Genomic DNA, 23,009 nt, shown 5'->3' with positions numbered 1-23,009 from the left:
CCTGGCTGGGCTATGAGTTTTGATGACCAACTCCTTCTGAATTAATGTACTAACAGAAGACCAGGCAGTGTATTTATTGTTGGGGTCAACCTGAAAAAGAGCAAGCATAAAAAGTGAATAGTTTTCAAATATGTTTTATATAAATTAGTGACAGCACGCCTGAGTTAAAAAATGATGAAAAAGGGTATTTGTAATCCCCTACTTTTGTGCAGATACAGTATCTCACAAAAGTGAGTACACCCCTCACATTTTTGTAAATATTTTATTACACCTTTTCATGTGACAACGCTGAAGAAATCACACTTTGCTACAATGTAAAGTAGTGAGTGTACAGCTTGTATAACAGTGTAAATTTGCTGTTCCCTCAAAATAACTCCACACGCAGCCATTAATGTCCAAACCGCTGGCAACAAAAGTGAGTACACTCCTAAGTGAAAATGTCCAAATTGAGCCCAAAGTCTCAATATTTTGTGTGGCCACCATTATTTTCAAGCACTGCCTTAACCCTCTTGGGCATGAAGTTCACCAGAACTTCATAGGTTGCCACTGGAGTCTTCTTTCACTCCTCCATGACGACATCACGGAGCTGGTGGATGTTAGAGACCTTGCACTCCTCCACCTTCCATTTGAGGATGCCCCACAGATGCTCAATAGGGTTTAGGTCTGGAGACATGCTTGGCCAGTCCATCACCAGTTCTCAGCTTCTTTAGCAAGGCAGTGGTCGTCTTGGCTGTGTGTTTGGGGGTCGCGATGTTGGAATACTGCTCTGCGGCCCAGTTTCCGAAGGGAGGGAATCATGCTCTGCTTCAGTATGTATATGGAAAAATCAATACAGCGCTGCGTATGGTGTAGGTAAAACAGCAGCCAACACAACTATAGACCCAAGTAATAAGTATAAGTGTGAAAGTGTAGCGCTATAAAGCCAAATCAAAAATGAAAAAATAGAAGAAAAATCTGTGTCTTAAACCTGACTTGAAAAAGTATATATATTATTATTATTATACAGGATTTATATAGCGCCGACAGTTTAAGCAGCGCTTTACAACATTAGGGCAGACAGTACAAGTACAATACAATTCAATACAGGAGGAATCAGAGGGCCCTGCTCGTTAGAGCTTACAATCTAGGAGTATATATATATATATATATACATATACACACACGAGATACAATATATTCATATCTTGATGTGAAAATTATATTATATTGTGCACTACATACAGTGCATATATAATGTGCAAAACTGGTGAGACAATATTGAAAGAGGAAAACACCAAAATACCCAACTAAAAAAATACAAACAACAGTTCAAACACAATGGGTAAGAACCAATAAATATTAAAGTCCAAACAATAATAAATAAAAATAACGCCACAGGAATCTGTAGAGATGTCAGAGCCCACCAACGTGGCAGAGAAGGTAAGAAATAGTGAAGAAGCCACCACCAAGAGTCTTAGGGGGCTTACCAGATGTAAATGACTTGGGAAGACTTATGCCATCCAAATCATAAAGGCATTGAGACAAACTGGTCACAAGGGTACATCTCCTTAAACAACCATACTGGATCACAGGTTGAAGCAGCAGATATATGAAGCCACAGTAATCTGTATAGATGTTAGAAACCACCAAGGTTGCAGGAAAGATAATAATGGTGAAGAGGCCGCCACCAAGGGTATTAAGGGGCTTTCCAGATATTGATGACTTAGGGAGACTTATGCCATCCAAGTCACAAAGGCTTTGAGACCAACTGGTCAGAAGGGTACATCTCCTTAAACAGCCTCAATAGATCCCAGGTCAAGGCGGCAGCTCAGCATTCACGGTCACCCGTAACGACAGGTAGAGCAACAATTCTTTTTTCAGATCCTCAGAGAGTTCTTTGTCATGAGGTGCAATGTTGAGCGTTCAGTGATCAGTATGGGAGAGTGAGAGCGAAAACACCAAATTTAACACACCTGCTCCCCATTCACACTTGAGACCCAGTAGCACTATTGAGTCACATGACACCGGGGAATTAAAATGGTTAATTGGGCCCAATTTGGACATTTTCGCTTAGGGGTGTACTCACTTTTGTTGCCAGCGGTTTAGCCAATATTGGCTGTGTTGAATTATTTTGAGGGGACAGCAAATTTACACTGTTATACAAGTTGTGCACTCAATACTTTACATTGTAGCAAAGTGTCATTTCTTCAGTGTTGTCACATGAAAAGATATAATAAAATATTTACAAAAATGTGAGGGTGTACTCACTTTTGTGAGATACTGTATATCAATAAATATTGTGTAAGTAAATCAATAAGGCCCCTTTCACACTGAGGCGGTTTGCAGGCGGTATTGCGCTAAAAATACCACCTGCAAACCGCCCCTAAACAGCCTCCGCTGTTTGTTCAGTGTGAAAGCCTGAGGGCTTTCACACTGAAGCGGTGCGCTGGCAGGACGGTGAAAAAAGTCCTGCAAACCGCTTCTTTGGAGCTGTGAAGGAGCGGTGTATTCACCGCTCCTTCACCGCTCCTGCCCATTGAAATCAATGGGACAGCGCGGCTATACCGCAGCTATAGCCGCACTGTATGAGGGATTTTAACCCTTTTTCGGCCGCCAGCGGGGGTTAAAACCGCACCGCTAACGGCCGAATACAGCTGCAAGAACGATGGTACAGCAGCGCTATAAATAGCGATGTTGTACCGCCGACGCCCCCACCGCCCCAGTGTGAAAGTGGCCTAAATGTGTAAAAATCAATAAATGTTATTAAAAACTAATCTGTGTTGTGTGTTCACTTTAATAACCCACATCTAGCCAAAAATAAATATATACAGTGGATATAAAAAGTCTACACACCCCTGTTAAAATGTCAGGTTTCTGTGATGTAAAAAATAGAGACAAAGATAAATAATTTCAGAACTTTTTCCACCTCTAATGTGACCTATAAACTGTACAACTCAATTGAAAAACAAACTGAAATCTTTTAAGGGGGGGAGGGGGAGTAAAAATAAAAAAATAAAATAATGCGATTGCATAAGTGTGCACACCCTCTTATAACTGGGGATGTGCAGTGGATATACAAAGTGTACACACCCCTGTTAAAATGTCAGGTTTCTGTGATGTAAAAAAATGAGAAAAAGATAAAATAATTTCAGAACCTTTTCCACCTTTAATGTGACCTATAAACTGTACAACTCAGTTGAAAACAAACTGAAATCTTTTCGGTGGAAGGGAGTAAAAAAAAAAAAATTTTGATTTTATTACACCAGTCTTTTTGGATATGAGTCTATCAGCATGGCACATCTTGACTTGCCAATATTTGCCCACTCTTCTTTGCAAAAACACTCCAAATCTGTCAGGTTGCGAGGGCATCTCCTGTGCACAGCCCCCTTCAGATCATTACACAGATTTTTTCATCTGATTCAGGTCTGGGCCATTCCAAAACTTTAATCTTCTTCTGGTGAAGCCCTTCTTTTGTTGATTTGGATGTATGCTTTGGGTTGTTGTCATGCTGAAAGATAAAGTTCCTCTTTATGTTCAGCTTTCTAGCAGAAGCCTGAAAGTTTTGTGCCAATATTGACTGGTATTTGGAACTGTTCATGATTCCCTTTACCTTGACTAACGCCCCTGTTCCAGCTGAAGAAAAACAGCCCCAAAGCATGATGCTGCCACCACCATGCTTCACGGTGGGTATGGTGTTATTTTGGTGATGTGCAGTGTTGTGTTTGCGCCAAACATATCTTTTGAAATTATGGCCAAAAAGTTCAACCTTGGTTTCATCAGACCATAACACATTTTCCCACATGCTTTTCGGAGACTTTAGATGTGTTTTTGCAAAATTTAGCAAGGCTTGTATGTTTTTCTTCCTAAGAAAAGGCTTTCTTCTTGCCACTCTACCCCATAGCCCAGACATATGAGGAATACGAGAGATTGTTGTCACATATACCACACAGCCAGCACTTGGGAGATATTCCTGCAGCTCCTTTAATGTTCCTGTAGGGCTCTTGGCAGCCTCCCTGACCTCTTCTCGTCTTTTTTGGAGGAAAGTTCGGTTCTTGGTAATGTCACTGTTGTGCCATATTTTCTCCACTTGATGATGACTGCCTTCACTGTGTTTCATGGTATATCTAATGCCTTGGAAATTCTTTTGTACCTTTCTCCTGACTGATACCTTTTAACAATGAGATCCCTCTGATGCTTAGGAAGCTCCCTGGGGACCATGTATTTGCTGAAGGATGCGACTAAGAAAATATCAGGAAACACTTACTAGTACAGCTGAACTTTATTTGGAGTTAATCAGAGGCACTTTAAATGATGGCAGGTGTGTAGTGCCTCCTGTAGTGCTCTCGCAGCTCTCTATGGAGCCAGCATGCGTTCCCATGGTGACCTCATTTCCAGCTCCAAGGTGGAACTCGGCCTTTATGTGTTTCGTCCAATCAGGACATCCTCAGGAAGTGAGGTTTCCACAGTTGTCTCCCCTCCTTAAAGCGGGGTTCCCACTTAAAAATAAAAATAAAAGTCAGCAACTACAAATACTGCAGCTGCTGACTTTTAATAAATCGGACACTTACCTGTCCCAGGGTCCAGCGATGCGGGGGATCGAAGCCCTGCTCGTCCCCCCCTCTGCTCGGCGGTGCCGGCATTTTAATTGTGGGCACCCGGATGTGGCTTCACAGCCGGGCACCCACTGCGCATGCGCAAGCTGCGCGCCGTCACTGGCCGCGCAATCACCTGGGACCAGTCACGTGTCCCAGATGATTGACAAGCGGGAGGGGGGGAGAGGCGGTCTCCCTTCCTGTGCCAAGGAAAGTGACGTCAGGAGCCCAGGCGCCGAAGGAGACAGGCTACGAGGTACCCCCTAGAAACAGGCATTTAGAGGTGAGTAAAAAAATGTTTTCTCCAAATGTTTTTTTTTTTTATTTTTTTTAAGCACATTAATATTTTTTTTGGGGGGGTGGAACTCCACTTTAAATGCATTTCACTTAACCCTTTTCCTGCCTACTCCCACATGTTATCGGCATATATAGCAACTCCGCTTACATTTAAATAAACTAAAAACAAGCATTGCACCTAAAATGGATACCATTACACTGTGTACATAAGTGAATTGAAAACCGGAATCCTAATATCATGACCCTGTGTTTACCACATACCCTGCAATATCAATCGCCATCTCCACCATCATTACACATACAGTACTGTGCTACAAGTCTTAGTCAGGTGTAAAAAATGCTGTAAATTAAAAATGTTTTCAGAAAAAGAAGAAGTGTTAATTGTTTATTTTTATCACTCAACAAAATGAAAAGATAAATAAACAGAAGAAAAATCCAAGTCAAATAAATATTTGGTGTGACCACGCCTTCAAAACATCATCAGTTCTAGGTACACTTGCACACAGTTCTTGAAGGAACTTGGCAGTTTGGTTCTTCCAAACATCTTAAGAGGCTACCTCAGGTCCTTCTGTCTGTTCATGTAATCCCAGACAAACTTGATGATGTTGAGATCAGGAATCTGTAGAAGCCAAACCATCACATCCAGGACTCCTAGTTCTTATTTACACTGAAGATAGTGCTTAGTGACATTAGCTGCATGTTTGGGGCCATTGTTCTGCTGCAGAATAAATTTGGGGCCAATCACGTCTCCCTGATTTTATGTCATGATGGATAAGCATCTGCCTGTATTTCTCAGTATTGAGGACACCACTGATCCTGAACAAATCTCCAACTCTATTTGCAGAAGTGCAGCCCAAAACTTGCAAGAAACCTCTCCACCCTGCTTCACTGTTGCCTGCAGACACTCATTGGTGTACTGCTCTCTACCCCATTGCAAAGAATCTGCCTTTTGCTACAGCCAAATATTTAAAATTTTAAGTGATCAGTCCAGAGGACCTGCTCACATTTTCCTGCACCTCAGTTCCTATGTTTTTGTGCTTAGCTGAGTCGCTTAGCCTTGTTTCAATGTCTTATGCACGAAAACATAGGAACTGGGGTGCAAAAAAATGGCAGCAGGATTTGTGGAAGCCTACATCCACAGGTGGTCTGTGGTTAGTTCTCCAATACGTTTGGAACAACCCACCTGCCGAGCTCCCTCAAAAACTGTGTGCACATGTGTACCTAGAAGAACTGATGCAATTTTGAAGGCAAAGGGTGGTCACACCAAATATTGATTTGATTTGGATTTCTCTTCTGTTTATTTACTTTCCATTTTGTTAATTAACCACTTCAGCTCTGGAAGGATTTCCCCCCTTCCTGACCAAGCCCTTTTTTGCGATGTGGCACTGCAACGCTTAAACGGACAATTGCGCAGTTGTGCGACGTTGTACCCAAACAATATTGACATCCTTTTTTTCCCACAAATAGAGCTTTCTTTTGGTGGTATTTTATCACCTCTGCAGTTTTTTGTTTTTGCGCTATAAACAAAAGAGCGACAATTTTGAGAAAAAAAAGCAATATTTCTTACTTTTTGCTATAATAAATATCTCCAAAAAATATGTAAAAAAAACTAATTTCTTCCTCAGTTTAGGCCAATATGTATTCTACTACATATTTATGGTAAAAAAAATAAAATCACAATAAGCGTATATTGATTGGTTTGCGCAAAAGTTATCGCGTCTACAAAATAGGGGATAGATTTATGGCATTTTTATTATACATTTTTTTTATTAGTAATGAAGGCTATCTGCGATTTTTATCATGACTGCGGTATTGCGGCGGACACTTTTAACACTATTTTGAGACCATTGGCATTTATACAGCGATCAGTGCTATAAAAATGCACTGATTACTGTGTAAATGTCACTGGCAGGGAAGGGGTTAAACACTAGGGGAGATCAAGGGGTTAAGTGTGTTCCCTCAGTGTATTCTAACTGTAGGGGGGATGGGCTCACTAGAACGTGACAGAGATTACTGCTCCCGATCACTGGGAGCAGTAGATCCCCGTCATGTTGCTAGGCAGAACAGGGAAATGCCTTGTTTACATGGGCATCTCCCCGTTCTGCCTCTCCATGTCACAACAGCGGGCTACCAGCGGACACCATAGCCGCCGATGACGCAATGACATACGAGTACATCGTTTTGTGCACCCGTGCCACTTTGCCGATGTATATAGGCGTGAGCCAGTCGGCAAGTGGCTAATAAAAATAAACTATTAACACTTCTATTTATGAAAGCTTTCTACATTTTTTAACACCTGCCTAAAACTTTTCCACAGTACTGTATGTATGTATGTATGTATGTATATTATATACACACATACATACATTTTATAAATTAATTTCTGCACCTTTAAAGGATAAGTTCACCTTTGGGAACATGTTATATGTTCCACCCATTTTTAGGGTGGAACATGTAACATGTTCCCAACGCTGCAGCCGCTGCTCAATCCCCACACTCCCTGTGACAGCAGTACGGGGAGAAATTCCCCGTACTAGCTGTCACTTTTTGAAATCAGTGCGGCCATGTGGGACTGTGTGTGCAAATGAACTACAAGCCCCGACATCCTTTGTGGCTGTTGGCTTGTGGTTCTCAATGAACTACCACGGTGCTGTGGAGTGCCATGGTAATTCATTCACTCCTCCTGTCAGATTATATCTGCTTGCCTGTACGGGATGTTTGCAGATACAATCTGGGATGTTGACTGATACACTGACGGGATGTACGGGATGTTGACAGATACACTGACAGATCTGCAGGAGACCTGCATGGCACCAGCAATCTGCTGATCGTTGGTGCAATGCTTTACAGGCACCAAAAAAAAATTGCCTGCAAAAAAATATACATAATTTTTTTCTAAAAAGTGAACTTATCCCTTAACCACTTGCTGACCACCTTCCACATATATACTGAGGCAACATGGCTCGGCTACACAAACCGACGTACCTGTACGTCGATCTGTGCATGAGATACAGTGGGTGCCCACCGCGTGAGGCGGGAGCGCGCCCGCGGGTCTGGCGGACTTGATGTCCACAGGCCACCCGTGATCGCGGTACAGAGAGGCAGAACGGGGATCTGCCTATGTAAACAAGGCGGATCCCCGTTCTGACAGGGGACAGCACTGAGATCTGCTGTTCCTAGTCATCAGGAACAGCGATCTCTGTGTTGTCCACGTAAGCTCATCCCCCACACAGATCGAACACACCCAGGGAACACAGTTAACCCTTTGATCGCCCCCTAGAGTTAACCCCTTCCCTGCCAGCGTCATTTATATATTGATCAGTGCATTTTTTATAGCACTGATCACTGTAATGTCACTGGTTCACAAAAAGTGTCACTTAGGGTCAGATGTCTCCCGCAATGTTGCAGTCCCGTTGAAAGATGCAGATTGCCATTACCAGTAAAAACAATAAAAAATAAATAAAAACCGCAGAGGTGATCAAATACCACCAAAGAAGAGCTCTATTTGTGGGAAAAAATGGACATCAATTTTGTTTGGGTAATATGTCGCACAACCGGGCAATTGTCAGTTTAGGCAACGCAGTGCCATATCGCAAAAAATAGCCTGGTCATTAAGGGGGTAAATCCTTCTGGGGCTGAAGTGGTTAAAGTGGTTGTAAAGGCTCAAGGTTTTTCCTCTATGCTAATACTTACCTGAGCCCGATCTTCCTCCGAGCGATGTGCGCGAGACCCTCAGCTCTCCAGGGACTCTCCCTCCTCATTGGCTGAGACAGCAGCGGGAGCCATTGGCCAATCACAGCCAGTAAGCCAACGAGGAAGGAAAGGGAGTGGGGCCAAGTCACGGCTCTGTGTGTGAATAGACATGCAGAGCCATGGCTCATGAACGAGCCTGCTTGGGTGTCCCCATTGCAAGTTTCTTGCTCTGGGGCCACCTGGAGTGCCAGCAAGGGACGAGAGAAGAGGAGGATTGGGACTGCTCTGTGCAAAACCACTATTGAGACCCGACTGATCTACAGTATCCAGTTCATAAAACCATCAGGTCTCATTGTGCGAAATCTCTCTTTCATATTTGACCCCCTCCAATGCTTATTAACCCCATCTATTACATAAACGTTCAACTGTCTGGGGGTCTTTATTATGCATGATCCTAAAATGGTTTGACAAATTATGTTTTCTAAATCCATGATGTTATTAATATGCTCATTTAATCTGATTGATAATTTCCTTGAAGGTCACATGAGCACTCCAGCACATAGGTGAAAAAAAATACAGTCACATGACTTCATACACACTTATTATAATCATTTTTCTCATATGTGTAGTGGTATATAGCTATCCCTTTATTTTTATCCAAATAGAGATTAATAGTATAACCAATTTATAGATATCTTAAGGTGTATTTTTTATAATAATTACATTTTTTTACATATAGCTGTATTAATTTCAGTGCCTTGCAAAAGTATTCACCCCCTTGGCATTTTTTGTGCTTTGTTGCCTCACAACCTGGAATGAACATGAATTGTTTGAGGATTTGCATCATTTAATTTACAGAACATGCCCACAACTTTGAAGATTTTTTTTTATTGTGAAGCAAACAACAAATAGGACAAAATAACAGCAAAAGTCAATGTGCACAACTATTCACCCCCCTAAAGTCAATACTCTGTAGAGCCACCTTCTGCGACTATCACAGCTCCAAGTCACTTTGGATAAGTCTCTATGAGCTTGCCACATCTTATCACTGGGATTTTTGCCGATTCCACCTTGCAAAACTGCTCCAGCTCCTTCAAGTTGGATGGTTTGCGCTTGTGAACAGCAATCTTTAAGTCTGACCACAGATTTTCTATTGGATTGAGGTCTGGGCTTTGACTAGGCCATTCCAACACATTTACATGATTCCCCTTAAACCACTCAAGTGTTGCTTTAGCAGTCTGTTTAGGGTCATTGTCCTGCTGGAAGGTGAACCTCTGCCCTAGCCTCAAATCACACACAGAGTGGTACAGGTGTTGCTCAAGAAAATCCCTGTATTTTGCACCATCCATCTTTCCCTCAACTCTGACCAGTTTCCCGGTCCCGACTGCTGAAAAATATGATGGTGTTGTTTGGGTGATGTGATGTGTTGGGTTTGCGCCAGACATAGCGTTTTCTTTGATGGCCGAAAAGTTCAATTTTAGTCTCATTAGACCAGAGCACCTTCCTCCATACATTTTGGGAGTCTCCCACATGCCTTTTCACAAACTCGAAACGTGCCGTTTTGTTTTTTGCTGAAAGTAATGGCTTTCTTCTGGCCACTCTGCCATAAAGCCCAACTCTATGGAGCGTACGGCTTATTGTCGTCCTATGTACAGATACTCCAGTCTCCGCTGTGGAACTCTGCAGCTCTCCCAGGGTTACCTTAGGTCTCTGTGCTGTCTTTCTGATTAATGCCCTCCTTGCCCTGTCCGTGGGTTTCGGTGTGCAGCCGTCTGTTGGCAGGTTTGCTGTTGTGCCATGTTCTTTCTATTTGGTTATCATAGATTTAGTGGTGCTCCTAAGGATAATCAGGATATTATCCTAAGGATATTTTTTTATAACCTAACCCTGACTTGTACTTCTCAATAACATTGTCTCTTAGTTGTTTGGAGAATTCCTTGGTCTTCATGGCAGTGTTTGGTTAGTGGTGCCTCTTGCTTAGGTGTTGCAGCCTCTGGGGCCTTTCAAAAAGATGTGTATATGTAATGACAGATCATGTGACACTTAGATTGCACACAGGTGGACATCATTTCACTAATTATGTGACTTCTGAAGTTAATTGCCCATAAAAGCCTTTTATGGGCTTCCTAACCAAGGGGGTGAATACATACGCACATGCCAATTATCAGTTTTTTATTTCTGAAAAACAGTTTTATGTATATATTTTTCTCATTTTACTTCACCAACTTAGACTATTGTGTTCAGATCCATCACATATAATTCAGATTAAAAAAACATTGAACTAAAGGCTGTAATGTAACAAAATAGGTAAAGGGGGATGAATACTTTTGCAAGGCACTGTATATAATGCTATGTATTTAGCATGCATATTTATATGGAATGGTGGCGGAGATGGTGAACAATCTTGCAGGGTACATGGTAAATATAGAGATATGGTAATAGGTAGCTGGTTTAAAGATTTGTGTACACTTTTTGTACACCTATGTACACTTTTATCCATATAAGTCAGTATAATGGTATCTGTTTTAGGTGCAAATCTTGTTTTTGGTCTATTTCAATGTAAGCGGAGTTGCTTATCTATGCCGATAATATGCAGGAGTAGGCAGGGAAAGAGTTAAGTGATACGCATTTAAGAAGGAGACAACCACAGAGACATTGCTTCCTGAGGAAATCCAGATTAGGCGAAACACATAGAGGTGGGGTCCCTGTGGTGTCACTTCTGGCTCCAAGGTGGAAAGCATGCGGGTGTTCTGTCAAATTCTCCAACCCATCAGAAACTCCAACTACTTAACTTCCGGTTTCTTTAACCACTTCAGCCCCGGGATATTTGGCTGTTCAGTGACCAGGCCATTTTTTGCGATAGGGCACTGCGTCGCTTTAAATGACAATTGAGCGGTTGTGCGACGTTGTACCCAAAATTGATGTAATTTTTCCCACAAATAGAGCTTTCTTTTGGTGGTATTTGATTATCTCTGCGGTTTTTATTTTTTGCGCTATAAACAAAAAAAAAGAGCGACAATTTTGAAAAAAAAAAAAAAAACACCCACAGGCTGCATGAAAAAAAGAACATTACAACGTATGCCAAACAAGGACCAGCAACGTACTAGTATGTTGCTGGACTTTGAGTGGTTATACCAGAATGATGCCTGCAGGTTTAGGTATCATCTTGATATCATTCTTTTCAGCCAGCGGTCGTCTTTCATGTAAAAGCAATCCTAGTGGCTAATTAGCCTCTAGACTGCTTTTACAAGCAGGGAGAGGGAACGTCCCCCCCCCCCTCACCATCTTCCATGGTTTTTCTCTGGCTCTCCTGTCCCAACAGGGAACCCGAGAATGCAGCCGGTGGTTCCGCCAGCTGACCATAGAGCCGATCAAAGACCAGAACGGCTCCAATCATCTCTATGGCCTAAGAAAACGGAAGCTACAAGCATTTCATGACTTAGGTTTTGCTGGATATAAACAGCGCCATTGGGAAATTGGCAAAGCATTTTATCACCTGATCTTGGTGTGGTCAGATGCTTTGAGGGCAGAGGAGAGATCTAGGGTCTAATAGACCCCGAAGTTTTCAAAAAAAGAGTACCTGTCACTACCTATTGCTATCATAGGGGATATTTACATAAGATAACAATAAAAATGATTAAAAAAAAGGGAAAGGAACAGTTTAAAAATAAAAAATATTAAAAAAAAGCACCCCTGTCCCCCTCCCTTACGCACAAAGGCGAACACAAGCGTCGGTCTGGTGTCATATGTAAACAGCAATTGCACCATGCATGTGAGGTATCAACGCGAAGGTTCGATCGAGGGCAGTAATTTTAGCAGTAGACTTCCTCTGTAAATGTAAAATGGTAACCTGTAAAGGCTTTTAAAAATGTATGTAGTTTGTCGCCACTGCACATTTGTGCACAATTTTTTAAACATGTCGTGCTTGGTATCCATGTACTCGGCATAAGATCTTCTTTTTTATTTCATTTGGGCAATATAGTGTGTTTTAGTGCATTAAAACTAAAAAAGTGTGTTTTTTATCAAAAAAATGCGTTTGAAAAATGGCTCCGCAAATACTGTGTGAAAAAAAAATTGCAACACCCACAATTTTAATCTATAGGGCCCTTTCTTTAAAAAAATATATAATGTTTGGGGGTTCAAAGTAATTTTCTTTAACTGGTTAGAAGAGTGGGTGATGTGTGACATAAGCTTCTAAATGTTGTGCATAAAATTCCAGGACAGTTCAAACCCCCCCCAAATGACTCCTTTTTGGAAAGTAGACACCCCAAGCTATTTGCCGATAGGCATGTTGAGTCCATGGAATATTTTATATTTTGCCACAAGTTGCGGGAGAATGAAACGCATTTAGAAAGCCTGAAGGCAGTGCTTGGATTTTGGGTCCTGTACGCGGCTAGGCTCCAAAAAAGTCTCACGCATGTGGTATCCTTGTACACAGGAGAAGCAGCAGAATGTATTTTGGCGTGTAATTCTACATATAACCATGCCATGTTTGAACAATATATCATTTTGTGACAGCTTTGTGTAAAAAAAATAAAAAAATAAATAAATTTAATTTTCCCAAAACTTGTGGCAAAATATCAAATATTCCATGGACACAACATGCCTTTCAGCAAAAACCTTGAAGTGTCTTCTTTCCAAAATGTGGGGGTTTTGTGCTATCTTGACATTTCAGGCCTCCGAAACTCTGATAGGTAGTGAGGAAGTGAAATCACAATTTTACGCCCTTAGAAAGCCTGAAGGCGGTAATAGGTTTTCAGGGTCCTGTTCACGGCTAGGCTCCCATATGCCCATGGCATGTTTGAGCAATAGATCATTAAGTGACCACTTTGTGCAAAAAAAAAAAAAAAAAAGTGTCATTTTCCCGCAACTTGTGGCAAAATATAAAATATTCCATGGACTCAACATGCCTATCAGCAAATAGCTTGGGGTGTCTACTTTCCAAAATGGGGTCATTTGGGGGTTGTGCTATCTTGGCATTTTATGGCCTTTGAAACTGTGATAGGTAGTGAGTGAAATAAAAAATTTACACCCTTAGAAACCCTGAAGGCGGTGATTGGTTTTCGGGGTCCTGTACGTGGCTAGGCTCCCAAAAAGTCTCACACATGAGGTATCCCTGTACTCAGGAGAAGCAGCAGAATGTATTTTGTGGTGTAATTCCACATATAACCATGGCACGTGTGAGCAATATATAATTTAGTGACAACTTTGTGTATTTTTTTTTTTTGTCATATTTCAATCACTTGTGACAAAAAATAAAATTCAGTGGGCTAAACATGCCTCTCAGCAATTTCCTTGGGGTGTCTACTTTCTAAAACAGGGTCATTTGGGGGGGGGGGGGGGGTTGTACTGCCCTGCCATTTTAGCACTGAAAAGAAATGAGATAGTTACATAGTAGGAGAGGTTGAAAAAAAGACACACGTCCAACCTATGTGTGTGTGATTATACAGTATCTCACAAAAGTTAGTACACCTCTCACATTTTTGTAAATATTTTATTATATCTTTTCATGTCACAACACTGAAGAAATGACACTTTGCTAAAATGTAAAGTAGTGAGTGTACAGCTTGTATAACAGTGTAAATTTGCTGTCCCCTCAAAATAACTCAACACACAGCCATTAATGTCTAAACCCCTGGCAACAAAAGTGAGTACACCCCTAAGTGAAAATGTCCAAATTGGGCCCAATTAGCCATTTTCCCTTCCAGGTCTCATGTGACTCGTTAGGTATCAGGTGTGAATGGGGAGCAGGTGTGTTAAATTTGGTGTTATCGCTCTCACTCTCTCATACTGGCCACTGGAAGTTCAACATGGCACCTCATGGCAAAGAACTCTCTGAGGATCTGAAAAAAAAAAGAATTGTTGCTCTACATAAAGATGGCCTAGGCTACAGTCAGGTCTATAAATATTGGGACATCAACACAATTCTAATCTTTTTTGCCTCTATACACCACCACAATGGATTTGAATTGAAACGAACAAGATGTGCTTTAACTGCAGACTTTCAGCTTTAATTGGAGGGTATTTACATCCAAATCAGGTGAACGGTGTAGGAATTGCAACAGTTTGTATATGTGCCTCCCACTTTTTAAGGTTCCAAAAGTAATGGGACAACTGGCTGCTCAGCTGTTCCATGGCCAGGTGTGTGTTATTCCCTCATTATCCCATTTACAAGGAGCAGATAAAAGGTCTAGAGTTAATTTCAAGTGTGCTATTTGCATTTGGAATCTGTTGCTGTCAACTCTCAACATGAGATCCAAAGAGCTGTCACTATCAGTGAAGCAAGCCATCATTAGGCTGAAAAACAAAACAAACCCATCAGACAGATTGCAAAAACATTAGGTGTGGCCAAATCAACTGTTTGGAACATCCTTAAAAAGAAAGAATGCACCGGTGTGCTCAGCAACACCAAAAGACCACAGAAAACAACTGTGGTGGATGACCGAAGAATTCTTTCCCTGGTGAGGAAAACACCCTTCACAACAGTTGGCCAGGTCAAGAACACTTTCCAGGAGGTAGGTGTATGTGTGTCAAAGTCAACAATCAAGAGAAGACTTCACCAGTGTGAATACAGAGGGTTCACCACAAAATGTAAACCATTGGTGAGCCTCAAAAACAGGAAGGCCAGAGTAGAGTTTGACAAACAACATCTAAAAAAGCCTTCACAGTTCTGGAACAACATCCTATGGACAGATGAGACCAAGATCAACTTGTACCAGAGTGATGGAAAGAGAAGAGTATAAAGAAGGAAAGGAACTGCTTATGATCCCAAGCATACCACCTCATCAGTAAAGCATGGTGGTGGTATTGTCATGGCGAGGGCATGTATGGCTGCCAATGGAACTGGTTCTCTTGTATTTATTGATGATGTGACTGCTGACAAAAGCAGCAAGATGAATTCTGAAGTGTTTCGGGCAATATTATCTGCTCATATTCAGCAAAATGCTTCAGAACTCATTGGACAGCACTTCACAGTGCAGATGGATAATGACCCGAAGCATACTGCGAAAGCAAACAAAGAGTTTTTTAAGGGAAAGAAGTGGAATGTTATGCAATGGCCAAGTCAATCACCTGACCTGAATCCGATTGAGCATGCATTTCACTTGCTGAAGACAAAAATGAAGGCAAAATGCCCCAAGAACAAGCAGGAACTGAAGACAGTTGCAGTAGAGGCCTGGCAGAGCATCACCAGGGATGAACCCCAGCGTCTGGTGATGTCTATGCGTTCCAGACTTCAGGCTGTAATTGGCTGCAAAGGATTTGCAACCAAGTATTAAAAAGTGAAAGTTTGATGGATGATTGTTAATCTGTTTTTGATCCCATTACTTTTGATCCCTTAAAAAGTGGGAGGCACATATACAAACTGTTGTAATTCCTACACCGTTCACCTGATTTGGATGTAAATACCCTCAAATGAAAGCTGAAAGCCTGCAGTTAAAGGGGTTGTAAAGGTAAAATTTTTTTCACCTTAATGCATTATATGCATTAAGGTGAAAAAACTTTTGACAATACCGCCGCCCCCAGCCCCCCCGTTTTACTTACCTGACACCTCGAATCTCCGCTGCTCGTTCTCGTCATCTCTATTGCAGCTCAGCCTGGTCGCTGATTGGCTGCAGTGGATGGATTGAAAGCAGCGCAGCCATTGGCTCGCGCTGCTGTCAATCACATCCGATGACACGGCGCGCCGGGGGGCGGGGCCGAGTGATACAGCGAGTGGCTATAGCCGCCGGCTGTATCACGGGAGCGCGCCCGCAACAACTAACCACCATGCGAGGGAGCTCGCATTAAGGTGGTTATTTCTTGCGGGGAGGAGCTGAAACAGCCGCCGAGGGACCCCAGAAGAGCAGGTTCGGGGCCACTCTGTGCAGAACGAGCTGCACAGTGAAGGTAAGTATGACATGTTAGTTATTTTTAAAAAAAAATAAAATTACCTTTACAACCCCTTTAAAACACATCTTGTTTGTTTCATTTCAAATCCATTGTAGTGGTGTATAGAGCCAAAAAGATTAGAATTGTGTCGATACTCCAATATTTATGGACCTGACTGTATGAGAATATTGCCAAGACCCTGAAACTGAGCTTCAGCACGGTGGCCAAGACCACACAGTGGTTTAACAGGACAGGTTCCACTCAGAACAGGCCTCGCCAAGTTGAGTGCAGGTACTCAGCGTCATATCCAGAGGTTGTCTTTGGGAAATAGATGTATGAGTGCTGCCAGCATTGCCGCAGAGGTTTAAGGAGTGGGGGGTCAGCCTGTCAGTGCTAAGACCATATGCCGCACACTGCATCAAATTGGTCTGCATGGCTGTTGTCCCAGAAGGAAACCTCTTCTAAAGATGATGCACAAGAAAGCCCGCAGTTTGCTGAAGACAAGGAGACTAAGGACATGGATTACTGGAACCATGTCCTGTGGTCTGATGAGACCAAGATAAACTTATTTGGTTCAGATGGTGTCAAGCGTGTGTGATGGCAACCAGGTGAGGAGTACAAAGACAAGTGTGTCTTACCTACAGTCAAGCATGGTGGTGGGAGTGTCATGGTCTGGGGCTGAATGAGTGCTACCGGCACTGGAGAGCTACAGTTCATTGAGGGAACCATGAATGCCAACATGTACTGTGACATACTGAAGCAGAGCACGATCCCCCTCCCCTCAGTGACTGGGCTGCAGGGCAGTATTCCAACATGATAACCCCAAACACACCTCCAAGATGACCACTGCCTTGCTAAAGAAGCTGAGGGTAAAGATGATGCATTGGCCAAGCATGTCTCCAGACCTAAACCCTATTAAGCATCTGTGGGGCATCCTCAAACGGAAGGTGGAGGAGCGCAAGGTCTCTAACATCCACCAGCTCCGTGATGTTGTCATGGAGGAGTGGAAGAAGACTCCAGTGGCAACCTGTGAAGCTCTGGTGAACTCCATGCTCAAGAGGGTTAAGGCAGTGCTGGAAAATAATGGTGGCCACACAAAATATTGACACTTTGTGCCCAATTTGGACATTTTCATTTAGGGGTATACTCACTTTTGTTGCTATCGGTTTAGACATTAATGGCTGTGTGTTGAGTTATTTTGAGGGGACAGCAAATTTACACTGTTATACAAGCTGTACACTCACTACTTTACATTTTAGCAAAGTGTCATTTCTTCAGTGTTGTGACATGAAAAGATATAATAAAATATTTACAAAAATGTGAGAGGTGTACTCACTTTTGTGAGATACTGTATGTCAGTATTACATTGTATATCCCTGTATGTTGCGGTCGTTCAGGTGCTGATCTAATAGGTTTCTTGAAACTATTGATGCTCCCCGCTGAGACCACCGCTTGTGGAAGGGAATTCCACATCCTTGCCGCTCTTACAGTAAAGAACCATCTACGTAGTTTAAGGTTAAACCTATTTTCTTCTAATTTTAATGAGTGGCCACGGGTCTTGTTAAACTCCCTTCTGCAAAAAAGTTTTATCCCTATTGTGGGGTCACCAGTTTGATATTTGTATATCAAAATCATATCCCCTCTAAAGCTTCTCTTCTCCAGAGAGAATAAGTTCAGTGCTCACAACCTTTCCTCGTAACTAATATCCTCCAGACCCTTTATTAGCCCTTCTTTGTACTTGCTCCATTTCCAGTACATCCTTCCTGAGGACTGGTGCCCAGAACTGGACAGCATACTCTAGGTGCGGCCCGGACCAGAGTCTTGTAGAGTGGGAGAATTATCGTTTTATCTCTGGAGTTGATCCCCTTTTTAATGCATGCCAACATTCTGTTTGCTTTGTTAGCCGCAGCTTGGCATTGTATGCCATTGCTGAGCCTATCTACTAGGACCCCCAGGTCCTTTTCCATCCTAGATTCCCCCAGAGGTTCTCCCCCAGTGTATAGATTGCATTCCTATTTTTGCCACCCAAATGCATTATTTTACATTTTTCTACACTGATCCTCATTTGCCATGTAGTTGCCCACCCTATTAATTTGTTCAGATCTTTTTGCAAGGTTTCCACATCCTGCGGAGAAGTTATTGCCCTGCTTAGCTTAGTATCATCCGCAAATACAGATAGGCAGTCATAAACTAAATTCTGCGTAATTTCCAGAAAATGTACCCTAGCTTGTAGACGCTATAACTTTTGCGCAAACCAATAAATATACGCTTTTATTGACCTTTTTTTTACCAAAGACATGTGGCTGAATACATTTTGGCCTAAATGTATGACTAAAATTCAGTTTATTGAATTTTTTTTAACAAAAAGTAGAAAATATCATTTTGTTTTTAAAAAACTATTTGGTCTTTTTCCATTTATATCGCAAAAAATAAAAATCGCAGAGGCAATCAAATACCATCAAAAGAAAGCTCTATTTGTGGGGAAAAAAGGACGCAAATCTTGTTTGGGTACAGCATTGCATGGCCACGCAATTACCAGTTAAAGCAGCGCAGTGCCAAATTGTAAAAAGTGCTCTGGTCATTGAGCAGCCAAATCCTCCGGGGCTGAAGTGGTTACACTCTACGATACACCACGTCAACAGTCAGACGGAGGGCGTGGTGTACATTAAGTTTTGCGAATGTGGTAGTTTCTACAATGGCAAAAACCAAACAAGCTTTTTGGAGTTGAATCAAGGTTCATATATATTACAGTAATCAACTGCTGACACCTATAGGACGACATGTAAATCAAATGCATGCTGGTGACAGCAGTGTAGTAAAATTAATTAATTAATCTTAATTCATTAACAAATTAATCTTTGTTATTGTTATCTATGTTTTTTAACTATGTTGTAATAAAATTTATACTTTTTTATTAATTCTCTCTCTCTCCTTATGTGCCTACATAAGTCCGCTAATTTTTTGACTTGGTCAATCCTTAAATGTAGAAAATACATTTTTTTTTCAAAACTTGCGTTCTTTTTTAGCTTCCATCACAAAAAATTAAAAATGCAGTGGTAAATAAATACCACCAAAAGAAAGCTCTATTTGTGTGAACAAAATGATAAAAATTTTATTTGGGTACAGTGTAGCATGACTGAGTAATTGTCATTCAAAGTGCGAGGGCACTGAAAGCTGAAAATTAGTCTGGGAAGGAAGGGGGTGAAAGTGCCCAGTATTGTGGTGGTTAAAGTGGTGTGGGATAAGACAAAAAATAAACATTCATACTCACCTAGATGGCTGGCGCATCGATCCAATGCTGCAGCTGTCCCCCACTGACTCTAAGACAGAGAACTGAGCAATCATATGAAAGCTGATAGCTCAGGTCACAGTCTTTACTGAGCTGGAGCAGTGACTGTCAGTTACTGGATCTCTGCTCTGCCCCTCCTGCACTCACTGGAGCATAGAGCTGTGAAGGGGGTGGGAGTGACCGTCCCAGTGTGCTGAGAGGATGAGCCAACTGCCAGTCAGCTGACAGCAGAATGTGAACAATGGTGCCTGTCATTAAAAGAAAACAGCATGGGGTTCCCCCCCCACAATCCATATTAGGCATCTTCGGGCCTGGTATGATTTCTAAAGGGGACCCCACACCAAAAAAGTAAAAAAAAAAAAGTGGCATGAGCCCCCCCCTCAAATCCATACCAGACACATATAATTCCATACCATACTGAACACAGTGAATTGCGGATCCTGGTACTCGGGGCCCAGTGATCATGTGACCGCTATGCGATCACATGATCGCAATGTCAAGAGAGCGGTTATGAATTAATTCATTCGCAACAGCTGTGTTTCCTAAGCTGTGATTGGCCCACAGCTATCACATGGTATCTGGACCAATCACAGTACCCTGGTACCATATGATTAGCTGTAGCCAATCACAGATCACTAGTGATCAAAGCTGTCATAATTGTAACCCATTCATGACAGTGAAAATTTTGCTGTTACAATGATCTTCATTGTAATAGCAAACATAGTGTAAAAAAAAACAAAAAAAAACAAAAATCCCTGATCACCCCCTCAGAGTAGTACAGCTGAACTACTCTGATGAAAGTGTGAGGAAAAACAAACAAAGCATACTGTCCTTGATCACCACCACATCAGTCACACACAGGTGCTCCAGATTCTGGCTGGTCCAGTCTAAAGCCTAGTACACACGATTGGTTTTTTTTCGATCAACCCAGCAGGCTAAATGGCAGCTTGAGATGAGCCATTGTACTTACTATGCAATGTTAGTACAGCGATCTTCCCTGCTGAGCTATTTTGTTCTGACAGCGGGGATGGCTCCCCCCACCAGAACACATCGGTCGGCGCTCTCAGCCACTGGCTGAGAGGACCGATTGGATGCCAATCGGCAGACCTTTTTCGATTATGCCCCTTCAATGGAACCTGGCCAAACTTCTGTCGGACTGGTTGCCCTACACATTGGCCAAATGTTGGCTGGTTTCTATGGAACCGGGCGACGCCACCCAATATGCGGCCCTGGCCCTTTAGTAAATTCCACTCAGTGTATTTAAACCATATAGAGGAACATGAGCCAGTTAGGAGTTATTTCATAATAATTTGTGGCAGGGAGTGGCAGGATATATCATTAGTATAAGAAAATGAAAATAATCTTACCAGAGTAAATGATTTGTCACATAGTGATTGAGCTTCTCTTTGCAGTTCCGCCTTGGTCATATAACCTTTGGAATTAGGATTCTGTAACAAGAGCTTGCGTTACATTTACTCTCACATTGGTGACTTGTTACTCAATATACAGTATATTCGTCCATGGATTCTGCATCATTTGAAGTGATACTAAATGATAACCTTATACTTGAAAAATAATTCATACACTTCCACTACTTTATGGCCATAAAATCTATTTTCCACAAAATTATTCCTTAGCCCTGGTTCACATTGGTGCGATTTGACATGTCAAATCGCATGCAAATCGGCGGCAATGGCACTGTCCTAATCGGTGCGACGCTGCATTTGCGGCGCCGCACCGATTTCCAAAAGTAGTTTCTGTACTACTTTTGGCAGTTTCAGGGGGGGGGGGGTGACTTCCATTGACATCTGTACAGAAACCCACACAGATGTCTGAAATCGCCCCCAAAATCGGGACTGACATGCGGGTATGAAATCGTGCGAGTTCAACTGAACTTGCCCGATTTCATTCCGGCACTCAGTGTGAACCTAGGCTTACTTTGTTTTTCTGCCTTATGATGTCCAAAACCTCTCCTTTCCTCTCTCATTTCTGTTTATTTGGAAAAAAAAGAGTGTGCATTAACTGCAGTTGTGTGCATTTATCTATGTACACTACAAGTCCCATAGTTCATAATCCCTATCCCATCTCTGGAGTGAGCAAGAGACGGCCTGCTTAATTCATTCACAGTTCCTGTGAATGAATAGACTTACAAGTACCGTCAACCATTGCAACGGACTACTTGTAGTTCTCAATTAACTGGACGAGGGTGCTTGTGAGCACTCTCGTAGTTCATTGATCTTTCTGCTCTTAAAGCGGAATTCCACCCATTTCAAAGTCAGCAGCTACAAAAAGCGTAGCTGCTGATTTTTAATAATCAGACACTCACCTGTTCCACAGTCTAGCGATGTGGGTGCAGGAAACCTCCCTCCTCTCCCCCTCCTCTCCATGGCGCCAGCATTCTAACAGTGGGCGCTGTGAATGGCCGGGCAATCTTCTGGGACCTGTGACGTGTCCCAGAAGTTTGCAGGGAGGGAGGGGGGACAGGCGATCTTCCTTTCGGCGCCACGGCACCAGGGTACCCGTCCCCCACCCCCCAAAAAAAATGACATGCCAAATGTGGCATGTCAGGGGGTCACCAGCACTTAAAGCGGAAGTTCCATTTTTGAACTCCCCTTTAATTAACTGCCTGCCTGTATTGAAGGTTCAGGCATACTCCTTAGAGTCTGCAGGATCCCGGCTTTGTACTTGCCATCTACTGATAGTGGGTGCAATGCTCTACAGTCTCCTTAGAAAAAAAATGAATGCACACTTTGTGCATTTATTATATATATTTTTTAAAAAGTGAACTTGGCCTTTAACCACTTAATGCTCTGTACACCCCTTATTAGCCAAAATAGGATTTTTGTACTCCATCGAGGGTCACGGGAAGTTATTAATTTTCAGGTTATACTGCCACCTACAAGAGAATTGGACACTGTCGGCCTGCCCAGCATAACCCCTCTTACTACTAGTATACCTCAGTTTTGTAGAAAAGCAGTACTAAAAGTGTGATCATAAAACACAGTGGAGAGGGGGTCTGTGTTTCATAGGAAACTCCAAGAAAGGGATTTTATGGCAAATAACTGGGGACTGCATGCAAATGAAGAGCTGCCAGCAGGACCAATGCTCAAAGCGGACATCAGCTGAGGTTGAAGCCACACCTGGTAGGAGGAGTAATTTGGCACAGGAAACTAAGGTGGTCAAGCATATATGGAAATTTCCACCATCCAGGGGTACAGCATCTCGGATCAACCTAGTGCTTCAGACCAGGACAAGTAACTACTAGTAGGGGGAAGACTGCTTCCTGAAGA

At 42.3% G+C, this 23,009-nt stretch overlaps 1 protein-coding gene across 8 annotated transcripts in view; it reads right to left on the bottom strand.

Annotated features, from left to right (window-relative positions):
- The window catches only part of MUS81 (MUS81 structure-specific endonuclease subunit), a 293,609-nt gene that overhangs the window by 126,583 nt on the left and 144,017 nt on the right, over nt 1-23,009 (bottom strand). For all 8 annotated transcript variants that reach the window (XM_073605255.1, XM_073605253.1, XM_073605252.1 and 5 more), the window contains 2 exons: nt 21,087-21,167; nt 2-90 (listed from right to left, as the gene is read on the bottom strand). In XM_073605255.1, coding sequence (XP_073461356.1) covers nt 2-90; nt 21,087-21,167 — 170 coding nt within the window. The remainder of the gene's footprint in view (nt 1; nt 91-21,086; nt 21,168-23,009) is intronic.

The sequence above is a fragment of the Aquarana catesbeiana genome, linkage group LG11 (assembly GCF_042186555.1).
Source record: "Aquarana catesbeiana isolate 2022-GZ linkage group LG11, ASM4218655v1, whole genome shotgun sequence".
NCBI lineage: Eukaryota > Metazoa > Chordata > Amphibia > Anura > Ranidae > Aquarana > Aquarana catesbeiana.
Note: the sequence above shows the minus strand (reverse complement) of the source record. Positions and strands in the feature narration are given on the sequence as shown.